This window comes from Hylobates moloch, unplaced genomic scaffold (assembly GCF_009828535.3).
Source record: "Hylobates moloch isolate HMO894 unplaced genomic scaffold, HMol_V3 SCAFFOLD_11, whole genome shotgun sequence".
Classification (NCBI taxonomy): Eukaryota; Metazoa; Chordata; class Mammalia; order Primates; family Hylobatidae; genus Hylobates; species Hylobates moloch.
Genome location: NW_026652286.1, coordinates 43,986,842 through 44,004,780, shown reverse-complemented (window position 1 = coordinate 44,004,780; position 17,939 = coordinate 43,986,842). Strand labels below are relative to the sequence as shown.

The window sequence follows — 17,939 nt, the reverse complement described above, 5'->3', positions numbered from 1 at the left end:
AATAATGTAAACGATGAATATTTATTTAAAAATTGGAAGGAGGAAATATTTGTAGTATGTGACGGGTATAGGTATAGCAGTATAAGATAATTATTACTGCCAGGCACAGTGGCTCATGCCTGTAATCCCAACACTTTGGGAGGCCAAGGCGGGCAGATCACGAGGTCAGGAGATCGAGACAATCCTGGCCAATATGGTGAAACCATGTCTCTACTAAAAATACAAAAATTAGCTGGGTGTGGTGGCGTGAACCTGTAGTCTCAGCTACTTGGGAGGCTGAGGCAGAAGAATTGCTGAACTCAGAAGGCAGAGATTGCAGTAAGCCGAGACCATGCCATTGCACTCCAGCCTGAGTGACAGAGCGAGACTCCGTCTCAAAAAAAAAACAAAAATCAAAACAAAAAAAACAAACCACATAATTATTACCTTCCAAAGTAGGAAGTCAATACATAATATTTAAAAGTAGAAATTTATACATCAGTATAAACATGTTATTTAAAAAACACAAATATTATATTTAAATATAATAGAGTAGAAATTTATACATCAGCATAAATGTGTTATTTAAAAAACACAAGGCCAACTGTGGTGGCTCATGCTATAATCCCAACACTTTGGGAAGCTAAGGCAAGAGGATCACTTGAGGCCAGGAATTCAAGACCAGCCTGGGCAATATAGCGAGAGCCAACTCTACAAAAAATTAAAATATACATATATTAGCCAAGTGTGGTGGTCTGTACCTGTAGTCCTAGCTACTTGGGAGGCTGAGGCAGGAGGATTGCCTGAGCCCAGGTGTTTGAGGCTGTAGTGAGCTATGATGGAGCCACTGCCGTCCAGCCTGGGTGACAGGCTGAGATCCTGTATCTTAAAAAAAAAAAAAAAAAAAGGTATCAGAAATGATTTAAAAAAGTTATTAATAAAAGTAGTGGCCACAGAAGAATCAGAGACCGACAGAGTTGGGCAGGGGACCAACGTGTTTTGCTTCTGAAGTCTTGTAGAACTATCTGACTTTTAAAACTATGGTATGTATTACTTCGATAAAAATGGAAATATCAGGCCGGGCACAGTGGCTCACGCTTGCAATCCCAGCACTTTGGGAGGCCAAGGTGGGCGGATCACCTGAGGTCAGGCGTTCGAGACCAGCCTGACCAACGTGGAGAAACCCTGTCTCTACTAAAAAATACAAAATTAGCTGGGCATGGTGGCGCATGCCAGTAATCCCAGCTACTCGGGATGCTGAGGCAGGAGAATCACTTGAACCTGGAGGCGAAGGTTGCGGTGAGCTGAGATTGTGCCATTGCACTCCAGCCTGGGCAACCAGAGGGAAACTCTGTCTCAAAAAAATATATCAAATATAAATCTAGTCAATGATATGAACAAATAATTGAAAGAAACCAAATGACCACTAAGCATGAAAACATGCTCAACCTCACTAATAATTAGAGAAATACTTAATAAAATCAGATATTTTTCACCTTATCACACTGACAAAGATTAAAAATACTGACTATTCCCTACACCTTCTTTAACACTGGGTAACAGCTCTGTTAAATCTGTGTTGATGGATTGTAAACTATAATAGCTATAATTTTTTTGGAGGGCAATTTGGCAAGTTCCATTAATAATTAAAACACATATTTTTTTGACCAGGCAATTTCATTTCTAGGAGTGCATTCTATAAAACTGCTTGCACAGGTATGCAGGTAATTTATGTATGAGAAGCTTACTAAATTGTTGCTTGCAACTGTGATAAACTTAATTAACAAGTCAACTGATAAAGGTAAATTAAATTTTATTTTATATCTATTTTCCAAAATACTATGCAGGCCGGGCATGGTGGCTCACTCCTGTAATCCCAGCACTTTGGGAGGCCGAGGTGGATGGATCACTTGAGCCCAGGAGCTCCTGACCAGCCTGGACAACATAGTAAAACCGTCTCTACAAAAAACACAAAAATGAGCGGGGCATGGTGGCTCGCACCTGTAGTTCCAACTACTCAAAAGGCTGAAGTGGGAGGATCCCTTGAGCCCAGGAGGCAGAGGTTGCAGTGAGCCAAGATCACACCACTGCACTCCAGCCTGGGCAACAGAGACCCTGTCAAAAAAAAAAAAAAAAAATTACTATGCAGTCATTAGTTTAAGAGGATGATATACACACCAATATGGACAGATATTTGAGAGATAGTATTAGGTGGAAAATGCTGCAGAACCTAATGGATGTCATAAACATCTAAAAATTTATAAACATACACTTGCAGATTTTTCCTAACAAATTGATTAACAGTGGTTCCCTCTGGACACTTTTCATTTCTATGTCACATACTGTTATATTGTTCAAATTTTTGATAACAAATATACATAACTTTTGCAGAATGAAAACCTCATCCTGTCTCTAGGCAGGTCTGCTTCATCCTCTAACAACAAGACAGGCCTTTACCTCTTGTGGATAATTCAATTTGACACAGATTTCAGAGCCAACTGGGAGGACTTCAAGAAGTCCAGTCAATCATCCCATAAAAAATCACAAACATCCCCTCCACAACACTCCTGACAGGTTGCTAACTCGTACTAAAACACAGCTTGTAATAGGAAGACCGGGCACGGTGGCTCACACCTGTAATCCCAACACTTTGGGAGGCCGAGGCAGGCAGATTGCTTGAGTTCAAGAGGGCGAGACCAGCCTGGGGAACCTGGCGAAACCCTCTCTCCACCAAAAACAAAAAATTAGCCTGGTGGTGTGGTGTGCGCCTGTAGTCCCAGCTACTTGGAAGGCTGAGGTGGGAGGATCACCTGAGCCTGCAGAAGTCGAGGCTGCAGTGAGCCGAAATCGCCAAACTGCACCGCTGCATTCCAGCATGGGCAATCGGAATAAGACCTTGTCTCAGCAAAAAAAAAAAGGTATCCAATTGGAAAGGAAGAAGTGAAACTCTCTCTACTCTCAGATGACCAATCTTATATGTAAAAAATCCTAAAAAAAACTTTAAAAACTATTAGAGCTAATAAATTCAGCAAAGTTGGAAGACTAACACAAAACGATCAGTTGAAGTTCTATATATTAGCAATGAATAATTCAAAAAGGAAATTTTTAAAAATTCCATTAACAATGGCATCAAAAAGAATAAAATACTTAGGAATAAGTTTAACAAAGGAGGTGCAAGACTTGTACATTGAAAACTACAATACATTGATGAAAGAGATTAAAGACCCAAACAAATGAAAAGATACCTTGTGTTCATGTACTGGAAGATCAATATTGTTAAGACGGAAACATTTCCGCAAACAATCTAGAGAATCAATCCAATCCTTATCAAAATCCCAACTGCTTTTGTTTGTAAAACGGAAATGTTGATATTAAAATTAATAAGGAATTGCAAAGGACTCAGAATAGCTGAAACAATCTTGAAAAAGAATAACAAAGTTGAGGACCATACTTTCCAATTTCAGAACTTACTACAATGCTACAGTAATCACAACAATGTGGTACCTGCAAAAGAACAGACGTATAGATCAACGGAATAAAACTGAGAGTACAAAAATAAGCCAACATGTCTTTGATCAATTGATTTCTGACAAGGTCGTGACATGCCACGACCATCAAATGGAGAAAGAAGTCGATCTTCAATAAATGATGCTGGGACAACTGGCTATCCATATGCAAAAGAATGAACTTAAGATTCTTATCTCACACCATTTACAAAAACTCAAAATGGACCAAAACTCCAAATGTAAGAGCTAAGACTATAAAACTCTTTTTTTTTTTTTTGGAAGGAGTCTTGCTCTGTCATCACGCTGGAGTGCAGTGGTGCAACCTTGGCTCACTGCAACCTCTGACTCCCTGGTTCAAGCGATTCTCCTGCCTCAGCCTTCCGAGTAGCTGGGATTACAGGCATGTGCCACCACGCCCAGCTATTTTTGTATTTTTATTGGAGACGGGGTTTCACCATGTTGGCCAGGCTGGTCTCAAACTCCTGACCTTGTGATCTGCCCACCTCGGCCTCCCAAAGTGCTGGAATTACAGGCGTGAGCCACCACACCTGGCCAAGACTATAAAACTCTTCAAAGAAAACATAGGGGTAAATCTCTATGACCTTGGACTTGGCAATGGATTCTTAGATGACACTAAAAGCACAACCAATAAAATAAAAAAATAGATATACTGAACTTCATCAAAATTAAAAACTGCTTATGCATCAAAGGACACTATCAATAAAGTGACAAGACAACCGATAAAATGTGAGGAAATATTTTAAAATCATATATCTGATAATGGTCTATTATCCAGATTATATGAAGTACTCTAACAACTCAACAAAAAGACAAAAAATTCAACCAAAAATTGGGCAAAGACTTAAACAAACATTTCTCTAAGGAAAATATACAAATGACCAATAAGCACAGGAAAAGATGCCCAACATCATTAGTCATTAGGGAAATACAAATCAACACCACAATGACATCTACATCCACTAATGTAGCTATAATAAATAAAATTAAAAAAAAAAAAACGGAGTGAAAGAAGTAAGAAGTCTTGATGAGAATGTGGAGGAATGAAAACCCAATCCACTTTAGGTTAGAATGGAAAATTGTGCAGCTTCTGTGGAAAACAATTTGTCAGTTCCTCAAAACATTAAACACAGAGTACCACATGACTCAGCAATTCCACTCCTAGGTAGACTTCTTTTCTTATTTTCTAAAGATATAAGTTTCTCAGTGTAAGATGTGCTATCATGTTAGCATATCCTCTCACCAATAACATTCAGCATTATGTTTACAGGATGTGGTAGTAATGAGAAAACTGCACACTCCTAGTACAACTGGCCTCATTAAGTCACAGACACATTTCCTGTTAAGAATTAACTAGTGAATAACACATCAGTGGTTTTCTAACAGTGCTATGATGAGTCCTAGAGATTTCAGAGAGGGAAGCAGAGGTGTTAGGGTTACCCAACCTTCATATCAAGCAGAGCAGCCTCTTAACTGTTTCCCAGATTGAGTTTTTCCTTACAATAATGTTTAAAGAAAGGATTCCACACTTAAGGAAAAAGTTCTTATTGAAAATTACTACAGTGCATATATGCATACTCACTTTCTTCAGAATAGGTTGTAAAAATCTTTGCAGATTAGCCAACATTATATAATTAAAAATATTTCTACATATAAGCACAGAAATGCCAAGGGGGCTTTCACTCATTTATGAGTTTACTGAATCCCCTGGCTCAAGCAATTCTCCCACCTCAGCCTCCTCAATAGGTGGGATTACAGGTGTGTGCCACCACTCCTGGCTTGTGTCTTTCCACCTAAAGTGAATTTATTATAGACAGCATATCGATAAATGAGGGGATTTTTAAAACCAATCTGCCAATCTCTGTCTTCTAATGGAAGAATTTAATCCATTTATATTTAAAGTGATTACTGATAAGGAAAAATTAACTTCTGCCATTTTGCTATTTGTTTTCTGTATGTCATTTTCCCACCTAATTTCATCCATTACTGTTCTTTCTTTTTCTTTTTTTTGAGACGGAGTCTTGCTCTGTCTCCCAGGCTGGAGTGCAATGGCACGATCACGACTCACTGCAGCCTTGACCTCTCAGGCTCAAGTAATCTTCCAATCTCTCAGCCTCCCCAGCAGCTGAGACTACAAACGCACGCCACCACGCCTGGCTAATTTCTGTATTTTTTGTAGATACAGGGTTTTGCCATGTTGCCCAGGCTAGTCTTGAACTCCTGAGCTGAAGCCATCTGTCCACCTCAGTCTCCCAAAGTACTAGGATTACAAACGTGAGCCACCACACCCAGCCCTTTTTAAAAAAAATTTAGATTAGTGTAATCTAGATCCTGTAAGATTCATGAGATGCTTAGTTTTCCCAGTCAAGTCATCTTTGCTCTCTCCAACTGAATAGTTCCTGATGATTATCTCCTTCATGAATCTGTCCCACGTTTCGAAGGGAAAACCTATCTTTTCTGCCCATGAACATAGTCTTATGTTCTATTCTTTTCAATCTCTGAATCACTTGACCCTTAGACACACACTCGCCAATACACTATTCATCATTCATACATAAAGTTCATTGTTATTGTCTTTCTCCACCTCCATGTGGCCTGGATTAGGCTGGGCCCTAGAATACTTAGGAAGGGTCTCTTGATGACTGACAGACAAAGAAGTAAGAGGCAAAGTGGCTTACATTGTAGGAGCGTGGGTGCCTCTGCTTCCACTGCACCAGGAGCAGCTGGGCCACCACCAAGGTAGCAATGAGGATGAGGACCATTTCAGCATGCATAGCTTCATGGCCACGGTGCTTGGCATGCATGCGTGCATGCTCGACCCTGAAAGCCAAACACATGGGGTGAATCAAGTCAGGGATGCTGTAGTGATAAAGGGACAGTGCTTTCCAGGGATATCCCACCAGTACATAGTTCAGAACACATTCCCTGCTTCACAGCTGCAGGGTACCACACAAATTAGGGGCTAGGACACACACCCTAACAGACAAGCATATGGAGATAGAATACAGGCTCTACGGACCCCCCCGCAACCAAGCCTAGATATTGGAATTAGAGCTAAGTGGTCTGCTGCCTGCCCCCATGGCAGAAACAGCTGACACCTTTCCTGTAGCATGAAGGAGGTCCCAGGAGAAACCTGCATCGTTGCCCATTTCAAGCCTATTTCAACCTGATGCTGGAACGAGAAAGTAACCTAAAGAGGTTATAGCCATAAAGTCTCACAATCTTAGTCACCGATATTTATGACAGCAGTAAAGGGGTAATACTGCAAATGTGTGCTGATTCCAGGATTAAAGTCTTGCTTTATTCATTCTACCCTCTCTGCCAGGGTCAGAAATCCTTAAGACTAGTTAAAGCCTAAAAAGTCTGGACTGCTTCAACTTTGTACTAATCCAACAGTGACTTTACCCTCAGTATCCACAGGTAAACAGCCTCTTCAAAGGCTCAAGGAAGTTTAGTAATTAGAGAGTACAGCTGGAAACTTTTTATTAATCTAAGGCTGGCATTCTCTGGTCTTAAAGACTGGCAGCAAGTGATTCCCTTGGCCAATGCTGGCTAAAAACTTGCTCTAAGAACAGTCGCTCCTACCACTCTGGGTCACAGTCATCAAAAGGAGAGGAACGAGAAAGGAATCAGAGGCCGGGCGCGGTGGCTCACACCTGTAATCCCAGCACTTTGAGAGGCTGAGGCCAGAGGATCACTTGAGGTCAGGAGTTAAAGATGAGCCTGGCCAACATGGCGAAACCCCGTCTCTACTAAAAATACAAAAATTAGCCGGGTGTGGTGGTGCATGCCTGTGATCCCAGCTACTCAGGAGGCTGAGGCAGGAGAATCGCTTGAACCTGGAAGGTGGAGGTTGCAGTCAGCTGAGATCACAACACTGCACTCCACCCTGGGCGACAGAATGAGACTCCATCTCAAAAAAAAAAAAAAAAAAAAGAGAGAGAAGAGAAGGATTAGAGAGAAAATCAAATACATCAGAACATGTGGGAAAGGGCAAATTTAAATAAATAATAAAGAAAATCAAATACAAATGTAACTTGAGTCATAAGCTTTTATACAATTCCCATTACACCAGGGTATTTAGGAGGGAGGAAAAGGACAACATAAATAGTGTCTTCATGGAATTTCCATGGGCAATGAAACATTAACAGCAAAAATAACCCAGAAGGATGAATTATAAACAATAAAGCAAATATAACAAAAAGTGTAGAACCCAGGTAGTAAGTATAAAGGTGTTCACTGTACAGTTCTTTCAACTTTTCTATGTGTTTAAAGTTTTTCATAACAAAATGTAAGGGGGGAAAACTTGGGGTGCAGAGTGGGAAGCCAAATGCCAGTCAGTAAGCCAGCACCTAAGGGTTCTGACAAACTTTACCCTTTACCCTTGTCATCTGACAAACTTTACCCTGGGTGGGAGAATCTTGACAGAAAGAGAATAGGATTGGGAGTTTGAAACTTAGATTCAGACCCACCTATATGGCCATCTGTACATCACATCTGTACATCACAATTTCTTCATATGTCAAAAGGAGTCCATATTTTTTCTGCCTGCCTCAAGAGTTGTTGTGAGAATAGGCTAAGAGGGTAGAGCACACTTAAAAACACCTAAGGGCTATGAGGAGTTATAAAGATAGCAAGAGATAAGTTCCTTGTTCTCAGACAACGTATCAGTGAAAGGATGTGCACAAAATGAAGTCAAAGAATGATCTAGAAAAGACCAGGGAAGTCATCCAGTTCAAGTTCCCACCCAATGCAAAAATCATTTTTGCAATCTTTGCTTGAATACTTCCACTGGCTGAGAACACAGGCCTTTTAAGGTAATCTATTTTAGAACCAGCAGTGTCTGGCATACTGTAGGTACATATACATATATTCTTTTTTTAGAGAGAGAGTCTCGCTCTGTCATCCAGGCTAGACAAACTGCAGCCTCAGACTGCTGGGCTCAAGGGATCCTCCTACTTTGGCCTCCCAAAGTGCTGGAATTACAGGTGGGAGCTACCACACCTGGGCAGGTACTAATATTTGCTTTTAAATGAATAAAATCCCAATGCTTTAGGGACAGAAAGCTCATTACCTCTCAATATACCTTGACTATTAAAGACATTTCTGACAATGAGACAAAAAAAATCTATCTTCTTATAGCTTCAGTCCATTAGACCTAATCTGATACTCCATAACAACAAAGGACATATCGACTCTTCTTTCCCAATGCCACCCCTTCAAAGATTTATCATGATGTTATTCAAACAAAACAAAACTATCCTGTTCCTACCACTATTTTCCTGTGCCCTTTGAGGCTAACAGTTCTAGATCTTTTAACCACTGTTCATATAACATGATGTGAAGACTATTAATCCGGGTTGCCTTCTTCTACACATGATCCAGTTAAAGATCTTTTTAATATGCCATGCTTAGGACAAAATATTTGTGACCTCAGCAGAGCAGACCACAGTGGCACTGTCACCTCTCTTACAGCAGATAGCATATTTCTATGAACATCTTCTAAATTATTCAGAATATTTTGGTAGCTGAGGTACACAACTGGTTTATACTGAGCTTAAAATCACCTAAAATCACACTGGGTTTGTCATGTGAACAGGCATTTTTGCCATTCTATGTTTTTATAGTCAATAGTTTTAATCTAAATAAAATCAATAGGTTTTTTTCTCACTATTAAATTCTACGGTTGATATCACCTCATTGGTCAGTCACCTTGTGAAGTTCCTGGGGCAGGCACTCTGAAACCCTTTTACTGATGAGAAATCATTATAAGATATATGTTGGCTCATTCTATTTACAAAACAAGTTAGTTGCAGAGTTGAGAACAGACGATACATCTCCCATTTTCTTAACCAGAGCTCCCCATCCTGTATCGTGGATAATGATGACGATGTTAATGATAATCATCTTCGAAGCAGTTAACACTTACTGGAAGCTTACCACATTCCAGGCACTCTTCTAAGAATTTCACATATATTAATCCTCACAACTCTATGAGGTATAGATATTGTTATGATCCTCATTTTACAAATGGGGCAAAGTAAGGTTGTGAGAAGTTAAGTAACTTGCTCAAAAATCACACAGCTAGTAAATGGTAGAAATGGTATTGAAACCCAGATAGATGATTTGGTGCAATCATCTACTTACACATTCCAGACTAAGAGAGCAACCCAGATACTTAGAGAGATCCCAAAACACCAGTCCTACCGGTCATGAGCCACTGCCTCCTACTGACAAGAAAGCAAAATGGGTAGACATTTTATCACTCAATTAGCTGGGTTAACCTGCAGTTCCTAGTCTGCAGGGCCCGAACTGCCACACTTACCTCCATTGCTCCTCTGGAGAGAGGTCTGACATATCAACCTGTAGAAAGACACCACCAGAAAAATCCGTTACTGTCTTAAAACTGTCCCTGCCAATATAAGGTGCTCACACATTTATCAGTATCTTCAAGGAATTAGAGAAGCTTCAAGTCTTAGTATCTCTATGAAGCCTTACCAACCATTCTATTTCACACTGATCTCTCCCTTCTTTAATCGCTTAGTTTGGCTCATGTCTATGACTGAACGTGTTGCACGTCTGTGCTAGGCAATAAGGGCAGAGGAGGATAAGAATTCTTAACTCCAAAGATGCTCACAGACTAGTGAGAAAGACAGACGTAAACAGAAAATTTATCTATTATATAATAAAGACTAGCTATAGAATAAAGAGGTGCCTTGCCTTTTAACCTTTTAACCCAATCTGGGGTGTTTTAGACTAGGGAAGGCTTTATGGAAGAGATGTGAATTATCCAGAAGAAGAAATAAGAGAAATATGTTCCAGGCAAAGGGACTAAAATGGACAGGAAGGAATAAAATTGCATAGTACACAAGCAATTGAGTATGGCTAGAGCAAAAAGTATGAATCAGGATTAGTGGGAGACAGAGTTAGATATAACACCGTATGACTCTAAATGGCCCTATGGTAGCTGCCAGGCTACACTGGACCTGGGCAAACTGAACTTAGTTCTTGCCCTGCTGCTATTAACTAGCGATATCACTAGCCATCCAACTTCAAAGTTCTCGTTCTATTTGGTAGTCTTATCTTTTCAGAGCTTGTTTTTCAACCTTGGCACTACTGATATTTTAAGGTGGTTCATTCCCTGTTGAGGAAGGTGTCCTATATATTGCCATTGCATCCTCCTAGTTGAAAACCACTGCTCTAGAATAATACTACATTCTTTGAGTTTAGGGCTCAAGTCTTCTGCCTCCTTGCAGTCATACAGAAGCATACCCAAGTCTCAGTACATAAGTCAGTCAGTGCACTCTTATACTGAATTGAGCTGAAAATGTTCTTTGATCTGATCTACAGAAGAGAGACAAGGCCTTAGAAATACTCAAATCAATCAACAACCATTCCTGTAGTACTTAAGATGTTCAAGGTCCTGTTACCCACTGTTCTAACTTCAGGAAAGTCCCATAAGTTGAACATTTGAAATAATAACACAGGTAGAACTCCATTCTACTACTGAGTCAAATCAGTACATATTTACCAGGCATCCTTTATGTATGTGTACTGGAAATGCCCATCACTATTGAAGGTGGGCTTTCCAACTGCTACATCTCCCAGCTAAGTCAAAAAATAAATTTACCAGGACTTTGCCTAACCAATCTGGGTAATGAAGTCAACATCCCTCCTTCCTTTTCCTACCCACACTGCCTCACAGAATTTATTCAGGTGCCCTGACTCAGGCCTTCATCTCCCAGAAGGATAGAGGTCAGATACTCTGAGGGGACACATGGGAGGTACCTGAGCAGGCAATTATGAATCACATTTCTAAATAACAATCCATGCACAGGTTTCAAGCTACATGTCAAAACTCTTTTCTTCTTCTTCTCCAGCTTGGACCTGCATCTTACCAAGCCTGTCTATTCATTGTCCCGCGACATGTGGGACTCATTTCTGTCTCTGGGCCTTTGCATACCCTTCCTTCTACTTATAATACCCTTCCCTATTTTTCGTTGTTGTTGTTGTTTGTTTCTTATCCACATCCTAGTTATCCTTTAAGAACCCAGCTCCAACTGCAACTTTCCTGATTCCCTAGCCTAGGGAATTTCGTCCTCTGCCTTTCTCCAGCATGGTTATTTCTCTTTTTTACTCAAAGTGTAGCCCACGGACTGGCAGTATCAGCATCATTTGGGTGCTTGATAGAAATGTAACATCTCAGGTACCACTCCAGACCCAATGAATCACAATCTGCCTTTTAATAAGACCTCCAGGTGATCAATATGTACATTAAATTTGAGAAGCACTGTTCTATGTTAGTCATTCAGTCTCATGTTATCTTAGACATCCTTTCTAAGTGGTCTAATAGCTTGTCTCTAGCACCAGGATAAGGCAAGCAAGAGACCTGGGGCTCAAAATTTAAGGAAGCACTCACTCTCAGGTACCTACCCTGCACTTGCATGACCTTAAGAGTGAATGGCTCTCTAAAGTTTATACCCTAGCACCTTGTTTCCCTCACCCTAGTCCTGGCCCTGTTTATTTGCTTCCATCCCATGAACATATTTGTTCCCTCAGAGCCAAGACACACTTTATACTGATTTATGTCTTTCAAGGAGAACAGCACAGAGCTGAGCATATATTAAGCACTCAATGAGTACTTGTGGAATTGAAGAAAACTATCTTTATTAAGGGAAGCACATATGCTGACAAACCAGCACCTCACCTGGAGATGCTTAAATTGTATACAGTAAACAAACACTTGAAAAATAACTAATAAGCATCAGGGAAAGGAGTATTCATTTGACACCAGGGAAATCATGTTAAAAACCATGTAACAAAACAAAGCAACTACCTGTTCAAGAAACCAAATCCAATGAGGGGGAAACTAGGAAAATCTGGAATACTGGGCCAGGCATGAAGGTGCCTCTCTTTGACATAATGGACCAAGCATGCTACTGTCTATGGCTTAGTTTCTCCATCTAGAAAATAGAGAAATAAGACTTCTGACTTCATTATAGAGCTGTGAAGAAAGTATATTCAAGGTGATCAAGTGATTTCACTGCCTTTCCTCCTGGGAAAGTGGACATATTTTAAAACTACTAGAAGAGGCCAGAGATAATTGAATGTTGGTGAAGCAGAGGACAGTAATGCTGTCAGAGCCTCAGGGAAAGCAGCTCAGAAGGGCAAGCACTAAGGCTGAGACTAGACTTGAGGCTTAGAGGATCATTAGCACTTCATGGAGTACTACAAATGTTAAGAGTAAGACATGATCTGGCTTTAATATTTGCCTCCTGACCAAAAAGGTTATTTAAGTTACATCCAAACCAGTCTTCTGGCTCAAGTAAAAAAAATAAGGGAAGGTGTAAACTATGGCTATAATTAACCTGTACCATCTGGAAAGATATCTTTATTTGCTCCCTCATTAAGGAGTTTATTCATTTGGGGCCAAGCACTAACCCAGTCTGAAGGCACCTTGTCCAAAGCTCAGGTAGCTAATTAGGTAAGGCTCTCAAGATAAGGGTACTTACTGATTCATGAGCCCTTATCCAACTCCTAAGACCTACAGTGACTTAATGCTAGCCAATTGCTCCCCAACTAGGATCTCACAAGGCCCCCAGTCATGCCCAGATTTGAAAGACATTAAACCAAAAATAAATGCTAGGCAGAGGGCAAGAGAACATTTTGCAAAGATGAAAAACGATGAGAAGTTGACTGCTACATTTTTTTTTAGGTGCAAAAGACTCAGAGAACGTATCCCCACAAACAGGTCTCCTGTCCCCCCAAAATATCATAAAATCTATGATCTCTGCATCTGTGGGCAGGCTGCTCATTTTGTCCCTTAAGGCCCTTTCTTTCACCAAACCACATTCTGCCTTACTGCAAAACTCTGGCCAAATCCTTCTGGTCTCTAGTAGGCTCTTTAGACAGACCCCATTTATTGAAGAACAAACATCCTCTACCGCCTTGCTAAGTGTGGTCTACAGCCTAGCACCAAGAGTACCCTGAGAGCTTGTTAAGAAACAGAAAATCGCAGACTCCATCCCAGACCTCCTCAGTCAGAATCTGAATTTTAATAAGATACTGAAGTAATTCATATGTACATTAAAGTTTGAGAAGCACTGCTACTACATCCCAGCACTCACATTCACAAATTGCATCTACAGCCATACACATCTGTACACTTGACTCTATTTAACAACTTTACAGAGATCTAACTCACATACCATAAAATTCACCCATTTAAAGTGTGCTATTCTGAGGTTGGGCACGGTGGCTCATGGCTGTAATCCCAGCACTTTGGGAATCTGAGGCAGAGGATCTCTTGAGGCCAGGAATTTGAGACCAGCCTGGGCAACACAGCAAGAACCCATCTCTACAAAAAATAAATAAATTAGCCAGGCGTGGCGGCATGTGTCTGTAGTCCCAGCTACTTGGGAGGCTTAAGGCAGGAGGACTGCTTAAGCCCAGGAGTTTGAGGCTGCAGTGAGCCCTGATCACAGCAATGGACTCCAGTATGGATGACAGTGCAAGACCCTATCTCTAAAAAGTAAATAAAATATACTATTCTGTACAAAATCTCAGACAAGAGGAATATGTTTTTTCTTTGAGTTCTATTGCATAGCATGGTTAATACTGTTCATAACAGATTATTGTACATTTCAAAATTGCTGACAGTGAATTTTCAAATGTAGTCACCACAAAAAATGTTAAGTATTTGAGGTGATCGATATGTTACTAGCTTGATTTAATTACTCCACATTGTATTTATGAAATTTTTTTTTTTTTTGAGAGACAGAGTCTCACTCTATCACCCCGGCTAGAGTGCGGTGGCACAATGTCAGCTCACTGCAACCTCCGCCTTCCAGGCTCAAGTTATTCTCTTGCCTCAGCCTCCTGAGTAGCTAGGATTACAGGCATGCGCCAGCATGCCTAGCTAATTTTTGTATTTTTAGTAAAGACAGGGTTTCACCATGTTGGCCAGGCTGGTCTCGAACTTCCGACCTCAAGTGATCTGCCCGCCTCAGCCTCCCAAAGTGCTAGGATTACAGGCGTGAGCCACTGAGCCTGGCCATGTATTTATAAATTATAACATCACTCTATAGCCCACAAACTTACACAAATATATAAATTGTCAATTTAAAATTTTAAAAAATTAAGTATACTATTCAGATAATTTTTAGTATATTCACAAAGTTGTGCCACTATCACCACTAAGTTGAGAACATTTTTGTCACCTCAAAATAAAATCATGTGCCAGTTAGCAGTCACTCTCCATGTTCCCTGCAGCCCAAGGCAACCACTAATTTACGTTCTGTCTCTATCTATAGATTTGCCTATTCTAGACAGTTCATATAAACTGGATCATAAATATATGGTCTTTTGGGACTGGCTTCTTTTCACTTTGCATAATTCTTTCAAGGTTCATCCACTTTGTAGCATGTACTGTAGTTCATTCCTTTGTATTGCCAAAGAATATTCCATCGTATAAACACCACATGTTATTTATCCATTCATCAGCTGATGAAGTTGGCATTGTTTCTACTTTTTGGCTATTATAAATAAGGCTACTATGAACATCCATTTTTAATTTTTGTGTGAATATATGTTTTCATTTCTCTTGAGTGTATACCTAGAAGTAGAATTGCTGGATCATATGGTAAGTCTCTGCTTAATCTTTTGAGGAACTAGCAAACCGTTTTCCACGGCAGCTGCACCATTTTACAGTCCCACTAAGCAGTGTGTGAGGGTTTCAATTTCTCCATATCCTTCCCAGTACTTATAATCTCTGATTAAAGCATCCAGTGACTATGAAATGGTATCTCAATGTGGTTTTGATTTTCCATTTCCCTGACAGCTAAATGATGTTGAACTTCTTTTCATGTGCTCTTTGGCCATTTGTGTATCTTCTTTGGAGAAAAGTCTATTCATAGCCTTTGTCCATGGCTTTTTTTTTTTTTTTTTTAAAGAGACAGGGTCTTGCTGTGGTGCCCAGGCTGGAGTACAGTGGCTATTCACAGGCGTGATCATTGTACATTAGAGCCTCAAATCCCTGGGCTCAAGCAATCCTCCCACCCCAGCCTCCCAAGTAGCTGGGACTACCTCCCAAGTAGCTGAGACTACCTCAGCCTCCCAAGTAGCTAGGACTACAGAGGACTACCCTCTGCAGGGGCTTGGGTTATATCTCGCTCCCACTTTTCACCTCAAAAAATTGGTTCAGGGCAACAAATTACCCTTCTCAGTGAAGAAAAAAATAATGTACATCCTAATCTGGCACAAATGTTTACTTGCTATATGTCAATGAATAGGGTACCTCTCTCTATGCCTCAGTTTCCTCATTTATAAAATGAGTTGGCTTAGATGACTTTCATTATTGCATTTTTTTTTTTGAGACAGAGTTTTTGCTCTTGTGCAATGGTGCAACCTTGGCTCACCGCAACCTCTGCCTCCCAGGTTCAAGTGATTCTCCCACCTCAGCGTCCCGAGTAGTTGGGATTACAGGCATGCGCCACCACGCCGAGCTAATTTTGTATTTTTAGTAGAGAAGGGGTTTCTCCATGTTGGTCAGGCTGGTCTCAAACTTCCGACCTCAGGTGATCCATCCGCCTCAGCCTCCCAAAGTGCTGGGATTACAGGCGTGGGCCACCATACCCAGCCTCATTCATTATTGCATTCTTCAGCTAAAATGCTATAATAATTCAAATAAAGTCTGTCTAACTCCAAAGTTCTGGAGTGAGCTATAATACTTTGGCCTTCAAAACTGCCATAGTTTCCCTAGTTACCACAGAATTAAAAGTAAGATGCCGCCTGTAGTCCCAGCTACTCGGGAGGCTGAGGCAGGAGAATGGCGTGAACCCAGGGGGCGGAGCTTGCAGTGAGCCGAGATTGCGCCACTGCACTCCAGCCTGGGAGACAGAGCAAGACTCCGCCTCCAAAAAAAAAAAAAAGGAGGATGCCTTTAGTGTGGTGAGGTATAACTGGATGCTACCAAATCATATCAACGATTTTTTTTTTTTTTTTAGGACAGAGTCTTGCGCTCTGTTGTGTCGCCCAGGCTGGAGTGCAGTGGCATAGATCTCGGTTCACTGCAACCTCCACCTCCTGGGTTCAAGCGATTCTCCTGCCTCAGCCTCCCCAGTAGCTGGGATTACAGGTGCAAGCCATCACGCCTGGCTAATTTTTGTATTTTTAGTAGAGACAGGGTTTCATCATGTTGGCCAGGTCAGTCTCAAACTCCTGACATAAGTGATCCACTAACCTCGGCCTCCCAAAGTGCTGGGATTACAGGCGTGAGCCACCGTGCCTGGCTATATCAATAAAAATCTACCAAGCGACTACCATATGCATACACCAAAGATATCCATCACTCAGATCACCCTGGTTTCAGGTATCTGCTAACTGTAAAGGGCCCTAACCTCTGAAACCCAATCCTCTACCTCTTTGGCTGGGCAACCTAGCATTTCAGACAATTCAGCTGATCCTTTCATATTAAAGACTGATCAACTATACAGCTAGAGAATTATTTTTTTGTATGTTTTGTTCGTTTTTGGGTTTTTTGTGTGAGTTGTGTGTGTGTGTGTGTGTGTTTTGTTTTGTTTTTGAGATGGAGTCTTGCCCTGTCACCCAGGCTGGAGTGCACTGGTGCAATCTTGGCTCACTGCAACCTCTGCCTCCCAGGTTTAAGCAATTCTCTGCCTCGGCCTCCAGAGTAGTTGGGATTACAGGTACGTGCCACCACGCCCGGCTAATTTTTTGTATTTTTTTTTTCAGTAGAGACGGTTTCACCATCTTAGCCAGGCTGGTCTTGAACTCCTGACCTCGTGATCCACCCACCTCAGCCTCCCAAAGTGATGGGATTACAGGTGTGAGCCACCGCGCCCGGCCATGTGTGTGTGTTTTGAGATGGAGTCTTACTCTGTCACCTAGGCTGGAGTGCAGTGGCACAACCTTGGCCTCCTGGGTTCAAGAGATTCTCCTGCCTTAGCCTCCCAAGTAGCTGGGATTATAGATACGCACCACCACACCCAGCTAATTTTTGTAGTTTTAGTAGAGATGGGGTTTTCACAATGTTGGCCAGGCTGGTCTTGAACTCCTGACCTCAAGTGATATGCCTGCCTGGGCCTCCCAAAGTGTTGGGATTACAGGCATTAGCCACCATGCCTGGCCTGTTTTTGTTTTTTTTGAGACAGGGTCTCACCCTGTCGCCCAAGCTGGAGTGCGGTAGTGCGATCATAGATCACTGCAGTGTCAACTTTCCAGGCCCAAGCAATCCTCCCACCTCAGTTTCCTGAGTAGCTGGGACTATAGGCACGTGCCACCACACCCAGCTAATTCTTAAAATTTTTTGTAGATAAGGGGTCTCCACATGTTGTTCAGGCTGCTCTTGAACTTCTGGGCTCAAGTGACCCGCTCACCCCAGCCTCCCAAAGTGCTAGGATTACAGGCGTGAACCAC

The 17,939-nt window shown here is 41.3% G+C and overlaps 1 protein-coding gene across 3 annotated transcripts in view; it reads right to left on the bottom strand.

The window, feature by feature from the left end:
- Window positions 1-17,939, bottom strand: part of RNF121 (ring finger protein 121) — a 67,392-nt gene that overhangs the window by 28,376 nt on the left and 21,077 nt on the right. Inside the window, exons 2-3 of one of the 3 annotated variants that reach the window (XM_032166838.2) lie at window positions 9,829-9,866; window positions 6,182-6,323 (exon numbers count right to left, since the gene is read on the bottom strand). In XM_032166838.2, coding sequence (XP_032022729.1) covers window positions 6,182-6,323; window positions 9,829-9,866 — 180 coding nt within the window. Of the gene's footprint in view, window positions 1-6,181; window positions 6,324-7,159; window positions 7,246-9,828; window positions 9,867-17,939 lie in introns of those variants that run through there. The other 2 variants (XM_058446780.1, XM_058446779.1) reach the window with 2 other exon arrangements.